Genomic DNA, 22811 nt, shown 5'->3' with positions numbered 1-22811 from the left:
AATGTGATGAGTGATCATATTAATAATAGTAATAATTTATTTATTTTATTTTATTTTATTTTTTGCAGGAGAAAAAACAAACTATCCGATTTCCGAGTCGCCTTTGAACGCACCGCACGCCTTCCAGAGGCGGTTCCTCCTCCTGTTCTCCCTCCTCCTGCTCGCTCGCTGCCCTCTCTTCTCCCAGGCGCTGATGTGTTACTAACTTCAGCCTGCACGTCTGATAAAATGTTTGGTTTCGGATCAAAACTCCTGCTTCTTTTCCTGCTGGCCTTCCCCTGCGGATTAATATCAGTCGGTGAGTGTTTATTCCCTCTTTAGAGCAGAGTTTTGGTCTCTCCCCTCTTTTTGTTAGCCTTTTAGAAAAAGTTATCAGTCCACATTGACGTGGCACATCCACTAAGCTGCGCAGTGGGAACCATCTGAACCGCTGCATGAAGTGATCCTACAACTGAATGTGCGCCTATTTTCATTGTAAATCCATTATAGCAGAGTTCAAACGCAGCTCATTGAATGAAAACGACCATCGCTTATAAATTATAGTAAAAATCATCCCATAATTAAATTACTTTATGCGGTATTTCAGGTTTGTGGAGTTTCTGGGTTTAGAGATGTTGGGGTTGAAACAGCAGCAGCTGCAGCAGCAGCTCCCCATGCTGGGACACGTCATCATAGATAAGAAGGGGACCTCACTTTGTTTCTTTCTCCATTCACTGACACGTTCAGGGTTTGCTTTTCTGCCGGTCATTTCAGCCTGGCACCTTGTTTCAGATGCATGTACACAGTAAATAATAACACTTTGACCTTCAGTTTGGCTAGAATGTGGTAACTTTCCCACTGATTTTGGTATCGCTAATAAAAGAGAAAGTTAAGAAGAGTGCTTGAACTTTTCACAACAATTTGTCCAAATTTAGGATTATTATGTACATTTTTTATTATTATTTTTAAAAAGTCAGATTTGTTATTTAAGTGAGGGGGAAGTTTTGCCTATTTGGAGCCATATGGGCAGCAACAGGTGGGGGTGGGATCTCACTGTGTTGCTCAGGGTTCAAATTGGTCTTTATTTTTCTGATTATTTTCTATTTGAATTTAAATCATAGATAAGACGTCAAATTTGTATCATCACCTATCAAAATATTTGGTATACTATTTATTGGACCCAACAATGTTTTCATTTATTAATTATTTAACCATGTAATGTAGTTGTGACCAAAGTCTAATTACTTTTGTATCCAGCCAAAAGTAAGCTAATATTTACACTGTTTGGTTTATATAACATATATTTGACTTTTTTCTGTACGAAGTAGCTTTGTTCTTGTATTAAAGTGAAAATTACTTTCATTTGAAAAAGCTGTATTCTTCTTATGACCTGCTAATAACCAGAATTTTGCTGAGTGCAATATTTAATCTGAACACATAAACAGCACATCTCTAAGCCTTAAAGCTAGCCACCTGCAGCCTTCCTGTGGTTCTGACACTTTGCTGCTCTCTGTTTTTGAAGGTCAAGTCTCTGCACAGTCAGACTCCGCCGAGGACGCTGCTGACGATGCAGATGCTGCAGTAGACGAGGAGGAAGATGAAGACGAGATGGCTGTCGAAGAAGATCAGATTCAAAACGTGGTACGTAGCGCGTCTGTGGTCGTGTTGCAGAATGTCAAGCGCTGATACGTTACGGTGCGATTCTGTGTTTGCCATCAGGACGGAGGTGAAGATGACGCTGATGAAGCGGCTGAAAAACTCGTAACTTCACACCCCGATGCCGACACTACCATCATCTTCACGACAGGCGAAGGTTGCTCAGTTGTTCATTTTTCTTATTTTTTTATAAAATAATAAAGGAAAATAAAATACATACATAAGGTGATCAAACTGGTTGGTAAATGTAGCTGTTTGGTATTTTTCAGAGTTTCCAGCCAATGAAATTGTGAGGTTCCTTGTGGGTTTCACCAATAAAGGAGGTCAGACTTTCACGGTTCAGTCGCTGGAGGCTTCTTTCCGTTATCCACAAGATTTCCAGTTCTACATTCAGAATGTAAGGGACATCTGTGCCTATCATAATAACACATTTTTATATGTATTTATTCACCTTCATATCTAAAATATTTGCCAGTTTTTTTATAAACAAACGACAGAACTAAATATGGTCTACTTACCTTTTACGGTCTTCTAGTTGATCTCTTTCTTGTAGGATTGCTTAATCCTGTGTGTGTCTGTAGTTCACAGCGTTGCCCCTGAACACGGCCGTCCAGCCCCAGGCTCAGGCCTCCTTTGAGTACTCGTTCATCCCGGCTCAGCCCATGGCCGGACGGCCCTTTGGTCTGGTCATCCTCCTCAACTACGTGGATCCTGAGGTGAGGGGAAAAATAGTTTCTTGTTCTAGCAGAACAAGCAGCTCAAGATTTGGTTACAATCTAAACTTTCGCCACTAGATGACAGTAAATCTTATTTTTAAAAAAAACCTTTTTGTTGTCATCGCTTTGTGTTTTTTTATTTTTTATTTGTGTTTTATTTTGACATACAATAATGTGTACAATAAAGCTCACCTGGAAATGTTTGTGATTAGTGAAACTAAAGAAAAATCCAGTCTGAACACAGTAGTTCTGACAGCACCGTTTTACATGTTTATTTTATAATTAGTTGTGGTTGCATTTTACAAGTAGTACATTTCACTGAGTTGATTTCCCTTAATAATGCTCAGAGAGATGGCACAGATATTTAAATAAATCAGATTTCAAGAATCAAACCAGGAAGGTCACAATCTAATAAATAAGTTGCAATAAGTATGTAAGTACACACATACAGTATGTATGTGATTATTCAATTTAAAGAAGAAATGCATAAGTGAAGCTATAAATTAAGCTTTAAATACAAAATTTAATTTTTAAATGTTAAGATCATTCATAAAATTATGACACATATGACCAATAATGATGAGCTATAGAGATGATTGAAATTATTTTGAGATTGGTACTTGGACAAAAAACACTTAATATGCCTTTAGTGATGCTAAAGTCATTTTATTTACAAATTGAATTGTGGGTTACGGTACATGTTTGATTATGCATTAAATATTATCAATTAAATTACGCATTCATTACACTTTCATTTAAACTATCACATATAAACTTATTTACTTGGAAAAGTTATTTTTTTCATTGGTACTTTTGGCCCCTCTCTATAAAGAAATGTATATTATGTGAAAAGAAATGTATAAAAGAAGTACAAATAATGTCGAAATGGTTTAAAATGACATTAAGAGTAGTCTTTAAAATACTTTTTGTCTCTCTGCTGTGTTTGTGAATTGATGCGGATCAAGCCAGACACACATTTCCTGTCTAACCTTTTGTTTTTATTTAGGGCAACACGTTCCAGTCGGCCATTTACAACCAGACTGTCACCATAACGGAGCGAGAAGAGGGACTGGATGGAGAAACGTAAGGCTTTTGACTGACATGTCAGTCATATCCTGTCACTGACATACTTACAGATACGAACACGTAGATAAGGCGCGTTCTCTCCTGCTTCTGCAAAGTTTGCAAAGTGTAGAAATACAAGGAAGACAACAAGCCAGTGGATTACTCAGAAAATACCTTGCATGCTCATTAGTGGACAAATTAGAGCAATTAAAACAGTTTATGCAACTCAGTTCTCTCTAAATTATTCATAGTCACATTAGTTTTGCAAGCGTCTCTTTATTTGTCCTTTTAGCTCTTATTCACAGCATCAGCTCCCCCAGAACATTAAAAAGCTTGTAACAACCCTTCAAAAAGGTGTGAAAATGGCACAAAGAAACGAGATGTGTGTGTTGAATTGCTGCTACAGAATGCACAAACTGCTCATCTCGTTATTTGCAAACGAGATGAGCAAATAAATCTCACCTTCCTCAAATCTCACTGAAAAAAAAATACAATTTGTTCTCTGGGTTGTCTATGGAAGAACAACACGCTCTTTAATGCTCTGTTTAATTACAGTGTGCCTGTAATTCATCAGGTAAAGAAATCATTTTGTTTTGTGTTTGCAGAATGTTCATGTACGTGTTCCTGGGTGGGCTGGTGGCCCTGCTACTCTTTGGGATGTATCAGGTTCTGGAGAACAGAACGGTATGCGTTTCCTCAGTAATTTGGACTATTTTGTTGTGTGAATGCATCAACACATGAACTTGACAGACTGAAGTAGATGCGATGAGGAAGTCACCTTTCCTTTATGTCGGGAAATGCAATAAATAGATGTGTAAGACGTCAGTGACTGTGCAAATTTTGCACATCGTGTCTGTATTTCCTCTGTGGTGAGATTATTTATAAAACTTTGCACCTTGCAAAAATAATCATGTCCCATGAACTGTTTTTTTTTTTATTTAAAGACACAAACCTCAGTGTTTTTTTTAGATTTAAGGTGATAGACTGACAAAGTAGTGCCTTATTGTGAGGTGGATGGACAAGGATACTTGTTCTTTGTGGTTTCTTTACAAATTAAAATCTGGAAAGTGGGGCTTGCACTTTTATTTAGCCCCACCAAACACTATGAAGAGCAACATTTTTACTGCAACTACAGATGCAAGTTTTTTCAGAGTATCCTCAACAGGAACGTCTACCTCAGTCTAAAGTGTCTGGCATGCTTTATTTCCTACTCTTTATTTAGCTCCATCCACCTTTAAATCTGCTCTTGCTGGGAAACAAACCAAACAGCTGATTGCAACACTTTCCTGGTTTTCATTTGAAAAAAAGCTCGACACTGAGATTCTTCTTCCTCACCACAATCTGATCCTGCGCTACATTGTTTTCGTCTACAGATCCCAACTAAACGCACTGAACTTCAGAGGTTATTGATACTTTTGCAGGGCCTTTTTCTAATGAATGTCCTGTTTGGTTTTGTTCTCTGCAGAGGAAACGGCTTCCTGTGAAAATAGAGAAGGGCACGACTGGCGTGAACGACGTAGACATCAGCTGGATTCCTCAGGAGACTCTTAACGCCATGAGTATGTTGCATGTTATTACAGACATAATAAAAACCACACACTATTAGTTTCAACTATCTTATATTAGTTTTCTTGTAGTTTTTTGATGATTAAAAAATGTATCTCATTCTTCATAAATTTTTACAGAACCTTCGCCGAAAACATCTCCACGGAAACGAACCAAAAGGGCAGCCGGGGTCGACCAGTAAGCCCGACTCGTCATACTGGGCAAAAGCCACATTCCCATTCACTAAGGATCGACAGTTTGAAGCCTATGGACCGGCTCTCATCAGAGCGCGGCCTTTAAACACTAACAGGACATTTAACCAAGTTTTAAAGCTGCATTTTTGTAAAATCATGGTTTAAGCAGTGAAATCTGCAGACTGCCATATGGATGCTGTGACGCCTGAGCTGAATGTGGAGGTTTAAATAAATCAGATAAATTGACTTGAAACCAGAAGTATTGAATTTGTCTATTGAATAGATCAAGTTTCTGTCAATCCAGCGCCTCTGTGCCTTATTTGCACCCTAAGTTTGCTGCCCTGCAAAGAGTGAATGGTAAACACCAATGTGTCCTTCTGGTTTTAAAACTGTGACTTTTAAAACGGGACTTTTGTGTTTAGATGTTTCTTTAAGAGAGTAATAACGGCAGCTGCATGTCCTATGACAATCTTCTCCCAGCGTTTCCATGGGCTTGTTTACCTGTTTTTTTATTTTCTCCCCCTCGAAGATGGAGGCTCCTTCAGCATTTCAGCCTCGTTACGCGGCGTCATCGTAGCTCTCAGGTTGTTTGCTGTCATTTTTATAAAACCACCTTTTGAAAAAGCAATAAAAGAACAAAGAAGGTGCTTTTCCTGTTTCTGTCTTAACTTTATCACGACACTGCTATTGCATTTGCTTGTGTTTATTTAGTGTATCTTACAGTACACAAATGTTTGTTTAATATATAACACTAAATTACCCTAATTATGCAGAAAATGTTCAGTTGTACGTTTCTTTTTTAAAGCACATTTTTTCCCTTCATAGGTTTCCAAGAAGTATCAAAACCGACTAAACATATTTGGTTTTCCAGACTTTTTTCCATTTTCAATTAGACAGAAATCTGTTTAAGAAATGCTGCGGATAGTTTAACCTTCATTCTTTATATTTGATTTGGATGATTTTGCACATCAGTGTTTTGTGTCTGCTTATGAAGTCAGTAAGTAAATTCAAAAGTAAAGACATTTGGTCTTGAGACGACTTTATTTTCAGGTAGAACTTTTGAAATGTGTCCAAAAATAAAACAAAGCTCTAAAAGCAGCATTTTAGATTTTATTATTTTTATTATTATTTAGAAAAAATAAAGCCGACAAACTGCTTTAAATGACATCTGCATTTACTTTGAGATTTTCCATTCCTTATTTGAAAAGTCTGCATTGCAGTTTGTTCCATAAGCTGTGAAGGTTTTATATTTTACAACTATGTTTTAAAGTAAGAACGCCTTGAGAGGAGCGAAGAGAACAAAATGATGAATACCTTAAAACATTTACATTTATCAGTACAGACAGAGAACATTTATCCAGTTGTACCAGTGGTGAAACAGATGGACTCGTGGCTTTTTCCCAGTTAATAGCTGCTAGTATTTGTTTGGTTATGAGCATTTGGTCATAAAATAACAACCCAAGCTTTGGAGAACTGTAATCTGATCAGATTATGGGGAGATGGAAGAAAGATCATCCAGAAGAAAACCTGTTGGAAGCTGCAAAACCCCCGAATGAGATGAACTTTCACCTTACAGCAGAACAACGACCTCACACAGCCAGCATTACGCTTGGATCAAAGCATATTTCTGCATTGGAATGACCTAGTCAAAGTCCAGACCTACATCCAATGGAGGATCTTTAGCAGCTAATCTGACTGAGTTTGAGTTATTAGAAAGAAAAAGTATACAAAAAAACGTCAAATATCTGTGATAGAAACACCCTAATAGACCTGCAGCTGTATTTGCAGCAACATGTGTTTCCACAAAGTATTAAAATTGACATCATAAATATGTGATTTTTATTTGTAGGACATAAATTAAGCCATAAAAGTGGATGTTTTAAAATGTATTTTATTATTAACTGTTTTTAGTTGTTTTCTTTTTTCATAGAATACAAAAAAATACCACTTTTTTTTTTTTACCAAAAGATGGTATATATATATATGACAAAAAAGACTTATTCCATTATTTTAGGAAAGTGACAATATTAAAACCTAAAAAAAAGGAATGAAATAGTTGCTCTTTAAAAATTACACAATAATAATATAAAATGCCTCTTTTCAAAGGGTCAGCTAATATTTGGGACTCTAAATTGGACTCTGGTCAAAAATGTCTCTGGAGTTTTTGATTGTAATTTGATAAATGTGGAAAAAGTTAAACGGGACATTTCATCATCCTCATCATCCTCATCATCATCCAACACTACAAAGCTGAGATGACGATAACCCCGCTCTTTGAACGGAGCCTGCTAATTAAAAGCAGGGTGTGAAAGAGTTAAACAGATAAATAGATTGAAGGGTAATGACTCACAGCGTGTTCAGAGGAGGCTGGAGCGGCTCCGGGAGGTGGGAGCTGTCCGGAGCTGAGGGGGGGGCAGCGGGATGAGCTCAGCGCCGCCCGGGGGGCAGGTAACGTCAGCTGTCGGCCGGAGCCGGAAAAAAGAGAGAGAGAGAGAGAGAAACTGTGCTGGAGCTGCACGCTTCATGAGATTTTATTTTATTATCGAGACTCGATAATAAAATAAGCATGGGCAGCTAATCTGCTCAGTGTATGAGAACCAGCGATTCCTCCTCGTCCCAGTAGTGGCATCTCGACAGCATCCCGCCTGGCTTGAAATGGGATGAAATGGGATTATTCATGTCGACGAAGATCGGATGGATTCTTGCGATCGCCTCTGGTAAAGTAGCGCAAGATGCTGGTTTTATTTGTCCATAGAAAGGTAGCTATTTATAGTCTTAATTTATTTTTACCTCCGTGCATCCCATCCCTTTGTTGGCTGGGTGGGTGTTATCTTTATCTGAGCACTGAGTGGTTATATGAGACCTGCACCGTCTCCAGCTTTCTCCTGCACAATCTGCACCACATTCACAGCTTAATATTTAAACAAAAACATAGTTTAACTCCTGTGCCACTTTTGTTGATATCCATGCGCTTAGCATTTGTTTTGCATTCAACAGAGCGGTAAATAACGAAGCTGAGGAAACATCCAACCTGGATGGTGTGCAGATTACTTCATTGTTTTTAGACTCCCTCGAATGAAGCTTAAGCGCAAGACCACGCCTGAAGTATTCACGCCTCTGAAACTTTCACACATTTCCTCACAAACTTCAAAGCTTTTTTCTGGGATTTAAAGTGGTGGTGCTGCTAATATTAAGCAATGCATGCTTGGGAAGTGGATGGAAGATGATAAATGAAATTTAGTTTGTTTTTCAGCTGAAGAAACGCATCCCCACGCCATGATGCTGCCATGTTTGCTCAGGCTTTAGTCCAATGTTAGCTTTCAGTCACACAGGTTAGTTAGTGTAAATGCTGCAGGCATCTCCTGACACTGCTTTTTACTTCCTGCTATTTCAACCATTCAACTTTTACCATATTCTCCTCATTCAGGACATTAATGTCTCGATGTTAATATCTTCTATGGTTTATAAAATATTCAGCTTGGGCTGATCTTGGGCCCCATTGACAAAAAAAAAATTCTGCTAAAAACTTTGCTCTCTTTCATGGCTCACCGCTTCCACATCCTTCCAGCTAGAAGCGCTGTTCAAACTTTAAAATGTAGTCATATCCTTCAACTACTTCTGTTTATTTAACCTTTTTCATATCTTTTAGAGATTAAATGACATCCCTCTTCACGTTTTTGCTGGCATTATGCTCAGTCTTCCAAAAAAAGAAAACACTGGTGCATTAGCTCTGAGAGTTCCCAATCTAACCCAGCTTCTTTCTTTCCTTTCATTTTCCATTCTCTCTCCCTCTCTTCCTAATCCATTCCTCTATTACTGGAGAGTCCTTATTTTGCTTTTTTTTCTATTATTTTTGTCAAATAATATGTCTTCCAAATTAACTTTGTCCCCTTTACAGTTTTAAATAAACCTCTCCATTACTTTTCACACAGACCTGCTCTTCAGGGAGGCTGGTGCATCTCCACTCAAAGTGTGATTCACCCACAGTTTCCAAGTTTGTCCCAGGGCAGCAAAATCTGCACCCACTGCTACAGCTTTTAAAGTAATTTAACAAGTGGAACAGTGACGTCCGAACCTGTTCAAATGTTTAAACTTCTCCAAAACTTTGACCTTTTTCTGCTGTCTTCCTTGGTTTTGGTGACTTGATGATCTCTGGCAAAACTCTTGCAAACCATCTTGAGAAAAGATCTACAGGAAATTGGTTTTTACCAACTGGATTTTATTTAGGGTTATGTAGTTTTTTGGGGGGGTTGTTTTTAGAAAAATAGGTGAAAATCTTGTTCACTTCTCTGCAAAATTATTAATTATTTTATAATCTATAACATAAAATCCTAGTAAATTGCATCGTTAGTCTAATTTGTGGTAAAACATTAAGAATAGCTTCTTTGAGCCTGTGCACACACTTAATGGTTTCTATATTGTTAACGTGTCAGATTGTAGGGTTTATTTATCCAGACCTGACAGGTTCTGTCTCCGGTCTGTTTTGCAGTTTTCCTGTTGCTTGCGGCGCCTGCAGGCAGCGTAGATGTGAGCTGTGAGAACGTTTATCGGGACTTTTCTGAGTGCGTCCTGGAGCTGGGGGAGAGCATGGACAACTACCAGGAGAACGTGACCAGTGAGCAGGGAGTGGCGGCCGTCTGCAGGTACCAACAATGACTTTATATTGTTTTGTTTTTTTTAAAAAGGCCGGGCGGGGACATGTGAGCATCTGAAAGGTTTTCTAAAAAGTTTGAAAAAAATATGTGACTTGAATTAAGTATTTTCAGGATCTGGATCAGAACAGAAAGGGTACATTCATTTTCAGACTTTATTCCTTTTTGTTTTCTAAATGTTTCTAATCAGCCAATTGCTTATTTATTCTTTAGTCTTTGTTTTCCCCATTTTTTGTTTTGTTCCTTTTTTCCTTTTCTTTTTTTGACCCTTCCTTACTTTTCTTCCTTCCTTATTTCACTTCTTCTTTTCTTCCTTCCACCTTGTTTTAACTCCTTTTTATCTTTCTTTCTTCTTTTTCTACCTTTCCTTCTTCTTGTTTTCTTTTTTGTCTTTGTTTCTTCCATTCATTATCCAGAATTTCCTTTATTTCCTCTATTTCTTTCTTCTGATTTCATTGCTCTCCTTCCTTCTTTTCTTCTTTTCATCCTTCAATTTTGTGCTTTTCCTTCCTTCTCTCCTTGCTTAAAAGATCTGCCATTCTTGATGGTATTTCACATTTTACAAATAACCTCTAAGGTCTGAGAAAACTGGACGATAATGTCTATAAATCAGATTTTTTTATAATAAAAATGTTTATGTCTCATTTAAAATTTGTCTAAGGACGGATAGCAGCCTTAAGTTCTCAAAAGATATTGAGTTTAATCTGAAACATGTGCAGAAACCTTTATTTGTTGACAACTAAAACAGATTTCAGAGTTTAATATGAAAGATGGAGTGAATTCAAATCTAAATCATTTTACCAACATTTCAGCTTAATAAGTACAACTGGGTGTAATAATGAAGATAAATATTCATGTCATAAGCAAATACTGTAGAGAGAGGAGCAGATGCTGTAATCTCAGAGGGAGAAAGGAGAAATGAGTGATATTGAGACACAAAGCCATTGTGCTAAATTATTTATGACTCCAGTGCAGCTGTAGTGAAATTCAGGGGACGATTTTCTCCTGACGTTGTTTCGGCACAAACTCCACATCCCTTTCAGTTTACTGAAGGCAAAGATTTGCACTTTTACACGGCCGAAAATTGCCCACTTGTAATATCATCTGCGATGCTGTCTCGCTCCCGGATGCCGTTGCCGTGGCAACCAGAGCTCGCTTTGACTCACTCGAGGCCGGTGAGGCCATCTGAGCAACCGATTATTGGCAGAAATTAATCCACAGCCGCTGCAGAATTCACGAAAAGCTGCCGAGGGTCCAGTTTCTGACCATCCTTCGTTTTGCCCACAGCCACTGGGAAGCCTTCCACACGTGCGCCCTGACGGCGCTGTCCGACTGCCAGCAGGAAGTCAGCTCCATCTGGGAGACCCTGAAGCAGGACTCCAGGAAGATCCGCTTCCAGGGAAGCCTGTTCGACCTGTGCAGCCCCAGCTGCGCCCCCACCGCCCGTCTGCCTCTCGCTGCCCTCGTCCTGCCTCTGGTGCTGGTCCTGACTGGGCCGAGCGGGGCCTCTGCTTAGACGGGACACGGATGGGAGTGATAAGAATGAGGGTAGGAAGGACGGGGGTGGTTTGTTTTTTTCATGAGTTCCAGTACGTCTGAGCTCAGACTTAATGCCAAGGATTTAAAAGGTTGAAATGTTTTAAAAGGATTTTTTTTTTTTTACACTGAGCTGTTTTTGTGTGTGGCAGGACAATCAATTTAGTTTGGCCGATAACGCTTCAAGTCTTCTGATAACGATAAAGCCTATTTCTTTATTAAATAATAGCTTCGGGGGAAAAAGAAGTGCATTTTTGAACATGGAAAGCATTATAGTAAGTGACCTTTGGTCCGAAACTAGTTTACCACACCTGATATTTAAAGTTTTAACTAGATTTTCTTAGCAAAAATAAGTAAATAATAGCTTAAACTACCTGGCCAACATGTGTATGTGGGTCTCATATGGCTTGTGGGGCCCCGTGTGGCTTGTTGGTTTGTTGGATTTCGCCTTGTGCACAAATAATTCAACATCAAACCTATGGAGGTAATAATAAAGGGGACAACCTGAAGTCTTCCTGTTTTCGGCCCATTTCCCACCCATGTGGGCCCCATATGTGAATGCTGGCTGGCTGATGCACATTTACTAGATGAAAAGTCAACAACCATAGAATAAAACATATCAAACATCCGAAGTAAGCAAATGCTAATTGTTGATTTTTATATTCACGAGCTTGTTTTTTTTTATTGTTTGTGCACTTCCCTGATTTTTAGCCTTTTCTAAACACTAAGATAAACACACACTACACTTCGGCTCAGAGCTGAGGCAGAACCTGGACATGTGAATATCGTATTTTTAGATTACAGTGGCTTGAAAAAGTATTCATACCCCTTAAACCTTTGCATGTGTCACATCTTTGTTTCATCTTGCACGTGTCCTCTAATAAAACCTCTGAGGCCTTCGCAGTAAAGCCGTATTTGTATTGCAAGCTCCATGCTGTGAAGAAATGCATCCCCGCAGCATGATGCTACCACCACCATGTCTCCCATTAGGGCTGGTGTGTTCAGGGTGAAGAGCAGCGCTCTCTGAAAACCCTGAGAAACATTCACAGAACAGATGGAGCCTCCTTCTCTTCTTTAGTGGCGTCAGAGTAAAGAGGGTGCAATGCCACATCCGAATATTAAATCCTAATGCTTTAAAGTTTGACAAAATGTAAACCAGTTCAGGGGGTGTGGATATTTTTTCACTGTAGATGAAAATGGAGCAACACTTCCAAAGTAAGATATCTCTGCTGCTTGCCCTGTGCTGTCATCTGGAAGAGAAACAACACTTCAAACTTAGAGAAATGAGCTCTCTAATGAGAAATCTATCTGAATCTGTTTTAAATCAAACATTTATTTTCCAAATCGTGCTGCTGGGGAGGAAGCTGCACTGTCGTTTACACACTGCTCATATATTATACATGAATCTCAGTAGTAGGAGAGCTCACCTTCTGAAAATAAAAGGCATGTGTTGTCTTGAAACTGAAAGTATAATAACTACATGCATGGTTAAAGCAGTGCATTGTTACTCTATGTCCTGAATAATCTTTATTTAGAGTAATGAGAGCATTGAGCAATATCCAGACATATCCTGGTAACTCAAGAGCCATCTAGTGATGTCTGCTTCTGGTTCCTGACTCATTTCTACTGTCACATCAGTACTTTTAGAGGGCAAAAGAAAGTTTGGCCTCATTTTTATTTCATACCACGTGAAGCTAAATATAAACAGTAACTGGACTTAATTACCTCTTCTCAGATGCCAACAGATACCTTGAAAGCAACACAGGCAAAGAATAAATAATATTTAAATGTCTCTATCTTTTTAAAAACTTCTATCAGCAGCACAGTTTTCACTACACTAAAATACTTTATATATTACATATATCAGGGGTGGACAAAGTGTGGCCCCAGGGCCATTTGTGGCCCTTGGTTTGCTCCTACTGCAATTCAAAAATTATACAAATTTGGCCCTGACATTTATGGATCTGATTTAATGAGGTGTTACACACTTCCCTCATCTCCCATCAGAACTGCTTAAATTATTAATGGCATAAACTCAACAAGGTGTAGAAAATTTTCCTCACAGGCCTAAAATGTATTTCAAAGATTTAAAGATCCAGATGAGTGGATGCATTCGATTAAATTGATTTAACCAGAGCTAATAAGGAATCAGGGAGGCCATGTACAAAGTGCTCATTTTGCTTATTTCTAAAAATGAAAATAAAATCAAACATGTTGTGTACAGGGTTATACCCCTTTTAACCACCCATGTAAAACTATTTGGCCTCCTGCCTTAAGTCACAGCTGTCATTGTAATAATTACCTGTATAATAACTGAAGTGTGACTGTGGACACGTCTCGTGAAATGTTGCTTACCTGCAGTGGAAATAAGAACAAAATACAAGTCGGGGCATTGGAACGAGAAATTAAATGTGAAATTATTTAGTGTGTATGAAGAACCCATTGAGTTTTCTCAGTTCAGCCACATCAACAAAAATAATTTAAAACCAAACTGTAGATCTCACGTTGGTGTTTAAGAAAATCAGTACAGAACACATGTGGGGCCCATCCGGTCACAAACTGTACTTATAAAACATGGCAGCATTATATAACGTGGACAAAGCCATGTGGGGCAGGAAATATTGAATAGTTACACCTGATTTATACAATACCACTCTTTTTCTCCAAAGCAAAAGCAATTCATGGCAATAGGAGAGACCCAACAATTGTAATAAAAACTCTGCAATCAGCACTTGGAAATGCAAGTTTTTTATATAAATAAAACTGAGTTCTGCAGTTTGCAACTACATAACTCACACCGTTCCCACTCATCTGGTACAAATAAAATGTTGCAGTTGTCTGCAATCGTCCATTTTCTTTTCTTCTTCCACTGCAAAAGGAAGCAAGTGACAGTGACCTGTTTAGCATGTGTTTGCTCAAATTGTACCAAAATTGTGCATATTTCTTTAAATACAGACGGTCCTACCAGGTGTTTGCAACTGATTTTGTTTTTCTCGCATGATATTTTATGACCAGGTGTCAGAAAAACTGTTGATTTTAGCTTGGACGTCACGTAAGGTGGCCTGTGCATGAATTGTAACAGCATCCTTTGTTATGCAAATTTGTATTATCCAGACTCCTATCACCTCAGTGTCTCCTGAGCATGTTTGTTCTAGTTGATTTGACTTATTTGACGTTTTAAAAGAGCAAATATCATGTCAATCCATTGTGTGGCTGGTGGTGAAAACCAGAAAAACAGTCATCTCTTTGAAGCATGAGCAATATCTTGAGAGAGAATCTTTATCCTTCCGTATGCGGTTGATGAAAGCATGAACATGATTGTGATCATGCACACAATAAAAGTACAGTAAGTTTTGAAGAGAGTTTAATCATAGGAAGAACTCCTGAATGTAAAAAAAAAAATTCAGTATGTTTTCTCTTTTTTTACACATTTACAAAACTCTGTAAAGCAATATATGGAAAATGAAGTGACTATAACAATAAAGCACAAATATTAAACACAAGGCGTCTGTGTGCAGGTTGCTTTTAGAGCATTACAGTGAAATTTGCTGCAACTTATTCATCACACAGTCTCGGATTTTCAGCCAGCAGTGAGCTGGTAATGAGGATCACAAATATCTTTAGTTTTCACTCGTTAGCGCTCGCCCATCTGCTGCTTTCCACCTGGATACGTCCTGCAGAGGCAAAATGACAGATCACGCCCTGTAGCGGAAAAACCTCTTAAGAAGTAACGACATGTTCATGATGCGCACCTCATTAGAGAAACTATCTCCGTCTGAAACGTAATTAGATTTCCAGGCCGTTCCTGGTGAACAATACTGCAGCAGCAGCTATGAGACATATGAATGTAAAGATCAGTAGATGTTAATATATACACAAAAAAAACTTCTTTTCAAAAATACCTCATTTGGTGATGACTGCAAGTTGCATGCTCTTCTTATTTAGGATTGTGCTTTTGTAAATCAAACACTTTCCAACCTTCTTCTCTTAAATTGGGAAGCAAACCTTTTAAAATCATGATTTGCTAAGAAGAAATGCTGTACGAAATATAAATACCAGCTGACCTAACAACTGGTTCCACCTTCGGCAGGAACAACTGCCATCAAACATTTGCCAGAAAAAAATGTTACATTTCTCTTCAATGTGGAGGATTTTGTCCCACTGCGCTGTTTTAATTCAGCCACAATGGATTGTTTTTGACCTGCTTTACATCACACAACAGCATCTAAAATCCCATTTGTGTCTTTGACTAGACTGGACCACTCCAACATCTCTTAGATATATACACTGCTCAAAAAAATAAAGGGAACACTTAAACAGGTGTTTAACACTTAAAGTGTTCCCTTTATTTTTTTGAGCAGTATATATATATATATTCAATGTTTAAACTGTTTTTTGCTTAGTAACTGATATATTTGTTGCATTTTGCAGGAGGATCTCCATCCTGGATGTTATTCTGCTTATTTAAAAAGGAAAAACAGGGACAGATCACTGAACTGCACCAGATCATGTTTAGCTCAGAACACTAACGATTCCTGGAAAACACATTGTGGTAGAAACAAAATTCACCCTCTACTTATTATATGATTTGAACATAAAAAAAAATTGTCTGGGAATTTCCTAATTCTGTATCTATTGAAATCCAACCTTAAGTGGATAAAAATGCACACTACCAATTCAAACATGTTGCTAATTATTTTTAAAATAACTGTAAAAAGTTGAATACACAATGCCTAAAACCCTGCAAATGGAAAACAAATTGTAATTTATTTGTCTCTCATTAGAGCAAATCTAAATGAGATGTTTTGAAGGATTTCTTTGAAGCACAACATTAATGTGTGAACCATAAGGCCTTCAGCATTGGCCCCCACAATGAGACGCTAACTTATCTGGTAGCATCTAAATTGCTTCTCTATATACTGATAATGACAAATGTTTCATATGATCCAGTCAGGATATCAAGCAAACATAAAAGATCTTATTTATCTCCAGGTTTGCTCACTGTACAAATGATGAGCTGTGATATGGACAAGCTATAGAAAGTGTTTTTTTACGTCTGGCTCCAAATGAGTAAACTTAAAAACATTTAAAATAATTACTGTTATTAACAACCAATATTTTTATTCAAATGTGTCTAAACGTGTATATTATTGCATTAACCTTAAATGACCCACCTTAAAGTCAAAACATAGTGTGAAATCCTTTACAGTCTTATTTGAGATGACACCAGCACTAGTTATGAATCTGTTGGCCAACGATATAAAAATACATTTTTGAAAACATTAACACCCCGCTGTTCTGTACAGAAGGACCTAACGGCTTCTAACTCAGATTTTGTCTTGTTCATATTGATCAAATGGGACACAGCACTCTAATTACACTAAAACACTGCATAGTCTGCACTTTCAAAGCTGCAAACCCCAAAGACTGAGATCGTCTGAGTTCGCATCGCAAGACTAAAAAATTCAGTTGGAGTCTCAGAAGCATTAGGGAGGCGCTGCTCCAGAAAACGTCCGTGTTTCCCCCCCCCTTGTCGTATTCCCTGTTGTCAGAGCTCAGATGATGGCTGACAAAGTGTCCCTAAACGGGCCAGACTGTTCTGCATAATACATAAATACATGCAGACCCAGAGCCAAACAATAATAGCTGTGAAAAATGCAGTGCAAGCTTAACGAAAAAGTCCTGCGATGAGTCTGAATATGCAGACTTTAATCTCAACTGGCAAAACCAAACCTGATTTCAGTCGCAATAAAATTTTGATTTCTAATGTAAAACATGCATAAGACTAGTCCTAGCATTATGTACTATATATGATTATACAGTAAAGATACTCATCTAAAGAAAAAATGTGCGACCAAAGTGATAAAAACTGGACATTTGATCGAAAATTGAAAACTACAAGAAGTAAACCAATCAGTCACCAGATGTCTGGACTCTGAAATGTGGATGAAAAACCTCTAAACCTTGTGGGAGGATGTGAAATAATCGGATTAAACCAAACTGGAACTTCAGGGTCACATATCTGGAAAACATGTTTGACCCCCTGAGAAACAGAGTGGAGGAGGTATCATGCTGTGGGGTTACTCTGTCAGATAAAATGGGTGTTTTTGTCAAGTTGGATAAATATGAATACATATGAAAAGGTGACACTTTTCAGCTCCGCAAAGAGTCCAAACATATTTTTAAATTAAAAATAGAGCGGTGTGGCCAGATAAAAACTGATTCGTGGCTTCACCGAACCTCTAAATATGACAGAAAAATCTGTGGATCCGTATGAAGACGGCTGTGGACCAGAGACCAGATAAATTTAGAGAACATTACAAATATTACCTAGTGCAGATGTTGTTTGCTGACATAGAATCAGAAGCCTCGACAAAGCATTAGCTTAAGGGTGAACGCATCTGCAACCTGGTTATTGGAGCGTCTACAGATTGTTTTTCAGTTGAATTTACAGGATTCATCTCACATTAAAGGTGTTAAAACGATGAATATGATTCATTGTGGTGCCAAATTTTTAAGTGTTAATTTCTATTCAATTATGTGGCTGTTGAGGACTCCAGTAATAAGCTAGGAACTGTATAGTTACTTTATTAACCAGAACCCTGAGAGTTCAGGACTTTATTCCACGGGGCGCAGGATGTACAGGAGTAAAAACGACTATATTCTACATTTCATACACCATGAACTATAAGAAGGAACTGAAACAGGATGATAATGTGGATACAGAGTATCATGATGATAAATACATCAACATGAATCAAAGTACAAACCGTAATCAGCTGTAGGGATGATAGTGTGCTTTCCAAAACATTATAACACAGACAATACTGCCAAACATTTAATAAACAGCTATGAATAAATATCCAGTCAGCTGGAGGAAACTTTATGATAAGATCCATAACTATTCAGTCGGTCTGTTCACGTAGGTTTCTAAACAATGGAAACAACCTTATCAGCGAGTTCCTCGGGTCTTAAAAACATCTGAACAGTTCACAGGTTCGATTTGGGTCCAGTATTGACTGGGATGGCCCTGAGCTCAGTTCGCATGCACAGGTACTCCCCGATCACAGCCATCAGCGCGATGCACGCCACGTTGACGAGCCACCAGGAGAGCGCCGAGGGAAGGTGGGAGTTATAGATCCAGCAGCAGATCATGTGGAAGAAGTGAACAGTGACGGTGAAGTCCAGGCACTGCTTCCCCCGACGGATGAAGAACCACAGACCCAGAGCGCTGCCAGAACATTGAGAAGTCATCGTCAGCAAAGTTCAGGAAAAGAAGGGTTTTAAAAGCTGCTGGATGTAAAAAAAAATATATATATATATATATTTATATATATATATTTTAAAACAAATTGGTGTTGACTTAACTTAGTTTTGAAGACTAACCAAGTTTATTTCAAAGCTGTTTGGGTTTTAAAAAGCTGCTATATGACAAATGGAGAGCTAACGGTGAACACAAAGGAGACTTGACACATTTATTTCTAAAAACAGATGAGTGGGAGGAGGAGGAACAAATCCAAGGCAACGGAATAAACTCGACTCGCAAACAAAGAGAAAACGTTTGATTGCATAAATTTAGAGCAAAACATTAATCAGACAAATCTTCGCTCTACTGGATGAGCATTTTGTGTTGCATGTAATAAATCTTGAAACTACAAAGCATTTTAAAAGCTGACCTTGAAGCTCATGATCCTTAATAGCTGCAATTTACTTTTCCATTCACTGCTCTATTTTATGTAATATTACTTGCATTTTTTAAACAGTTTGTCATTTCCTACTCTCATGTAGCACAAATAACCTTTGATCACTGTTAAAATGTTCAAAACAAATCATGGAAAAATATATTTTCTATCAACTTAAAAACAGAGAAATGAGAGAAACTCCTAAATCAATGACACCAGTAAAATAGCACTCAGGGCTCCTGAGGTGAAGAAAGAGACACAACTTCCCTGAGGAGTGACAAAAGAAACCCTTTAAAAGAAATGTTTGTGGAAGACAAACCAAGTCAGAAGTGGAAAAACTTTTAAATATTTGTGTACAGCTTCAAGTAGTTTATTGAGCTGTAATATCTGCTCAAGGTTTCCCCCAGAAAACTTGCTAAGCCCGGTGGTTGGGGCATTGAAAAATGTTTAAAGTAGCCAGAAATTTTAAAATATCGCTTGATAAATATGTGTTATTGGAAGAATGAAAGATTAAAATCTGAACACCAACTATAAAGTCTTAAAAAAGTAAGTATTTTAAAAAAAAGCTTGCTAAGCCCGGTGGCCCATCAGGCTCAAAACAAATCATGAGCCACTCATGATTTGTTTTATACACTCAATACAATACACTAAACCCTGCCTGTTTGACTGTACTTACTTCCCTGACAGCTGATTATTATACACACTGCTGAAACGGCCTCATGATGGCGACTAAAACATTTTCATTCACTTTGCTTCCGCTGCTTTTTGCTTCATTTGTTGCCACAGAATCACAAAAGGTGCTTTTGGTCATATGTCAGACACATTTTTATTTCATGGCTCAGTATGAAAGATTGCTGAAAGTGAACAACTTCATATAAGCAACAGTCTGCTGTTGCTACATGCTGGTCAAGAAGGATTGATTGCTTTAAGTCAGTGACTCCAAGCAGTTTGTTTATATATAAGCCAGGTTTATAGATAGATAGAAAAGTTATTTTGTTTGTTTTTATCAGTTTGAATAACTTGAAATTGACTGTGTTAGGACAAGGATCCTACTGAAATGTTTGTAACTCACTTTAAATCTGTTTGTATGATTAGACCAAACTGCCCTATTGTGTAAAATATTTATTATGAATTGACACTGTTCTATAAAGCTGAACTGAAGGGAAGGCCCTTAAAAACTTTAAAAACAAAGACAAAAAACCTTCCATGAGTCGTAAATTATAAAGTTGTGACTTCAGGAGTCTGTGATGCCTGAAGGTGGTTTTATATGTAATGAATAGAAAACTTCTTATTGCTCTCATCTGTTTGTGTATGATCTGAAAAAGAAAGCAGATCTTCTCACCATGTAAGAGAGTTCAAGATAAACGCCATCATCGAGAGCCTTCCCTGCATGGTAGCAAAACCAAGGACCTATTTAAAAATAAAAAAAGAGTAAACGTTTAACATGCAGGCTTAAAGGAGAAGAGGTATAACAAGGAATGGATTTGACCTACTTCATAGCTGAAGATCTGATCTAGGGAGCGACTACTCTGCACAAGGCTGTCCACGCCAGCCAACCACAGGCCGAGGAAGCTGTAGTAGATGCACTGCATCAACACAATCTGGCAGATAATGAGGACCGGGTCCCAGATGTAGCTCCGGAAGTTGCTGGCCATATTTCACTGATGCTCCACATGCAGGCCCAAAGAGTGCTGGAAACTGGCCCAAAGCATCCACAGCTGGCCCATCCAGTACCACCTGCAACCCTCCAACCTACATCCAAAATGAAATGCATTACTTCACTCAGTTTTTTATGGCAGTTGCTCTACAAATCTGGTAGAAGGTATTCAGGTAAGTTGAATACATTTTGAAACACTTTGCCCTCACAGCTTCTTTAAAAAACTCAAAGACATTCACTGTAATAGTAGCATCATGATACATCTTCATAAAGAAGGAAAAAACATCTGACTATCTATGTTTATCAAGTTATGTTATCTTTAATTTGATAAGGTAGATGTTGGAATATTAATAGTGGCAGAAATAGCAAACATTTAAGCAGTATATTGTGTCATATCTGCATGTGTTGTATGCATTTGTCTTTATACTTCTACTTACATGATGTGTCCAAAACAAACTATCTAAACTCTCAAAAAAGACCACAAGAACAGAAAGATGTCTTGATGCTCTTGCAGCTCTGGGAGAGAAAATACATTTCTCTGCTCTTGTAGAGTTTGCATTGACCTTAAGAAAGGTTAACATTAAACCTCAGTAGGGATCATCGTAAAGCCGCAGGATGTGGAGCTGTGCAATTAAAAACACCAAAGGTCAAATATTCTACAGGAATTATGGGAGACAAAAATAGTGGGGAGGGGGGAGGCTTTGTTTTTATCTGTTTTTTTTTTTTTTTTTTTTTACTGTTGTGTTCATGTGTTGATTAGAGAAAATTAACCATAAAAATAAAGTTGTGAGCCTAATTTCTTTGTCTAAATCATTCATTCGTTTTGGTATCATCATTCCACCAAATACCAGATACTTTTTTAAACTCATAACCATCATTAAAATGAATGTTTTATAGTTACTATAACATGTTTAAAGGGCCTTTTTGGCGGGTTTAGTTGAACTGGAATATGACTTAAAGCTGCTAGCATACAGACAGCTATTATCCTCTAAAACATTAACACGAGCAGACCTGATTCCTCGGGGAAAATAAGGAGAAAATCCTCTAACATTTATCCAAGAAAATAAGTACTATTGCGTTGGGGTTTTATACAACAATAACAACATGGAAAACGATTAGAGCTAGCATGTTCTTCAGCTTCCGTTTTAAAATGACAGAGACAAAAAGACACACACCTGGAAACTGGACCACGGACACGTCAGGAGGAATTTCCACTACAATCCTTTTGGTTTCTAAAGGGGTTTAAGCCTCTCCGGGGATGAGGTGGAGGTATTGATGGTGGACTAAACCGAGTTCACAACAAAGACGTCACAGCAAAAGACCCGGAAACTAAACTAAACTTCCTCTTGTTCTGTGAAAGCGGGTAAACAGCGCTGTGGTGCTTTACTGCCACCTACCGGTGAACAGTAGGAAGATGTATTTCTAGTTTCGTTAAGGTAAAATGCTTCTTTTTTTTCAATGAAGAGTCATAATAACAACATATTATGTTGTTCTATTATTATTTTTTCAATGAAGAGTCATAATAACAACATATTATGTTGTTCTATTATTATTTTTTCAATGAAGAGTCATAATAACAACATATTTCTATAGGATATTTAACTGTTGTGACCTACGACGTGTTTTATATGAACAGAATTGATACTGCATGGCATTGTTAACCTTACCTTTGTTTTTGAGTAGTTTGAAAATTTTTTTATCTAACAGTACAAAGAAAAAAACCTATAAATTTGCAAGCTGCTGTCATGGTTTTGTTATGTTCTTATTTATGCACCTTTAAGTCTTATTTCTTTATTTCTTTGTTTTATCATTCCCTGTTCATGATTCTGATTACCTCTAATTAAGGTTTATTCTTAGTATTCTTTCATAGTCATTATTTTTCTAAAATTAATATTTATGTCAATGTTACATCAGCCTTAGATAAGATCTCCAAGTCAGTTTTTGGCAGTGGAATCTGACATTCTGTGTCCTAATCCTGACTCTTCTTAAGGAAGGAACGCACCTTTCTGTGGCCTGTTTCTCTTCATTGTCCCTTGCTATGTGTGATTTTGGAGTTCATTCATCTTTAGAAACTTTGGAATCAGTTTTATTTAAATTTTAAAATATTTTTCTCCTCGCAGTTTACCTTC

General features: G+C 37.8%; 3 protein-coding genes across 4 annotated transcripts; 2 read left to right on the top strand and 1 right to left on the bottom strand.

The window, feature by feature from the left end:
- The first annotated feature begins 155 nt into the window (after window positions 1-155).
- Window positions 156-5802, top strand: LOC102217270 (translocon-associated protein subunit alpha-like). The gene is made up of 9 exons (XM_014470720.2): window positions 156-298; window positions 1502-1620; window positions 1699-1792; window positions 1905-2032; window positions 2217-2351; window positions 3358-3434; window positions 4022-4100; window positions 4882-4975; window positions 5102-5802. Exons 1-9 carry the CDS (start codon window positions 229-231, stop codon window positions 5161-5163), a joined length of 858 nt encoding a protein of 285 aa, XP_014326206.1. The 5' UTR covers window positions 156-228; the 3' UTR covers window positions 5164-5802.
- A 1728-nt stretch (window positions 5803-7530) lies between these two features.
- LOC102217026 (neuritin-like) lies at window positions 7531-14846 on the top strand. Its single transcript, XM_005804273.2, has 3 exons — window positions 7531-7872; window positions 9645-9798; window positions 11095-14846. The coding sequence occupies exons 1-3, from the start codon at window positions 7821-7823 to the stop codon at window positions 11321-11323; spliced, it is 435 nt and encodes a 144-aa protein (XP_005804330.1). The 5' UTR covers window positions 7531-7820; the 3' UTR covers window positions 11324-14846.
- Window positions 14847-17925: 3079 nt separating this feature from the next.
- On the bottom strand, window positions 17926-22011 carry sys1 (SYS1, golgi trafficking protein). 2 transcript variants are annotated; one of them, XM_023324865.1, is made up of 4 exons: window positions 21858-22011; window positions 20519-20777; window positions 20368-20435; window positions 18334-18574 (listed from the first exon to the last, which is right to left on the bottom strand). In XM_023324865.1, exons 2-4 carry the CDS (start codon window positions 20678-20680, stop codon window positions 18334-18336), a joined length of 471 nt encoding a protein of 156 aa, XP_023180633.1. In that variant the 5' UTR covers window positions 20681-20777; window positions 21858-22011. The 2 variants fall into 2 exon arrangements, with proteins under 2 accessions (XP_005804329.1, XP_023180633.1); XM_005804272.3 differs by lacking the exon at window positions 21858-22011 and having other exon boundaries at window positions 17926-18574; window positions 20519-20680.
- Between the last annotated feature and the right edge of the window lie 800 nt (window positions 22012-22811).

The sequence above is a fragment of the Xiphophorus maculatus genome, chromosome 20, assembly GCF_002775205.1.
Source record: "Xiphophorus maculatus strain JP 163 A chromosome 20, X_maculatus-5.0-male, whole genome shotgun sequence".
Lineage (NCBI taxonomy): Eukaryota > Metazoa > Chordata > Actinopteri > Cyprinodontiformes > Poeciliidae > Xiphophorus > Xiphophorus maculatus.
Note: the sequence above shows the minus strand (reverse complement) of the source record. Positions and strands in the feature narration are given on the sequence as shown.

Excerpts from the sequence above, each read along its gene's own strand:
- LOC102217270 (XM_014470720.2), top strand. The coding sequence starts at position 229 with ATGTTTGGTTTCGGATCAAAACTCCTGCTTCTTTTCCTGCTGGCCTTC. Across the intron at positions 1,621-1,698 it reads AAGATCAGATTCAAAACGTG|GACGGAGGTGAAGATGACGC; the intron begins GTACGTAGCGCG and ends GTTTGCCATCAG. Across the intron at positions 4,101-4,881 it reads AGGTTCTGGAGAACAGAACG|AGGAAACGGCTTCCTGTGAA; the intron begins GTATGCGTTTCC and ends TGTTCTCTGCAG.
- LOC102217026 (XM_005804273.2), top strand. The coding sequence starts at position 7,821 with ATGGGATTATTCATGTCGACGAAGATCGGATGGATTCTTGCGATCGCC. Across the intron at positions 7,873-9,644 it reads GATTCTTGCGATCGCCTCTG|TTTTCCTGTTGCTTGCGGCG; the intron begins GTAAAGTAGCGC and ends TCTGTTTTGCAG. Across the intron at positions 9,799-11,094 it reads GGAGTGGCGGCCGTCTGCAG|CCACTGGGAAGCCTTCCACA; the intron begins GTACCAACAATG and ends TTTTGCCCACAG.
- sys1 (XM_023324865.1), bottom strand. The coding sequence starts at position 20,680 with ATGGCCAGCAACTTCCGGAGCTACATCTGGGACCCGGTCCTCATTATC. Across the intron at positions 20,436-20,518 it reads ATCAGATCTTCAGCTATGAA|GTCCTTGGTTTTGCTACCAT; the intron begins GTAGGTCAAATC and ends ATTTTTAAATAG. Across the intron at positions 18,575-20,367 it reads ATCTTGAACTCTCTTACATG|CGCTCTGGGTCTGTGGTTCT; the intron begins GTGAGAAGATCT and ends ATGTTCTGGCAG.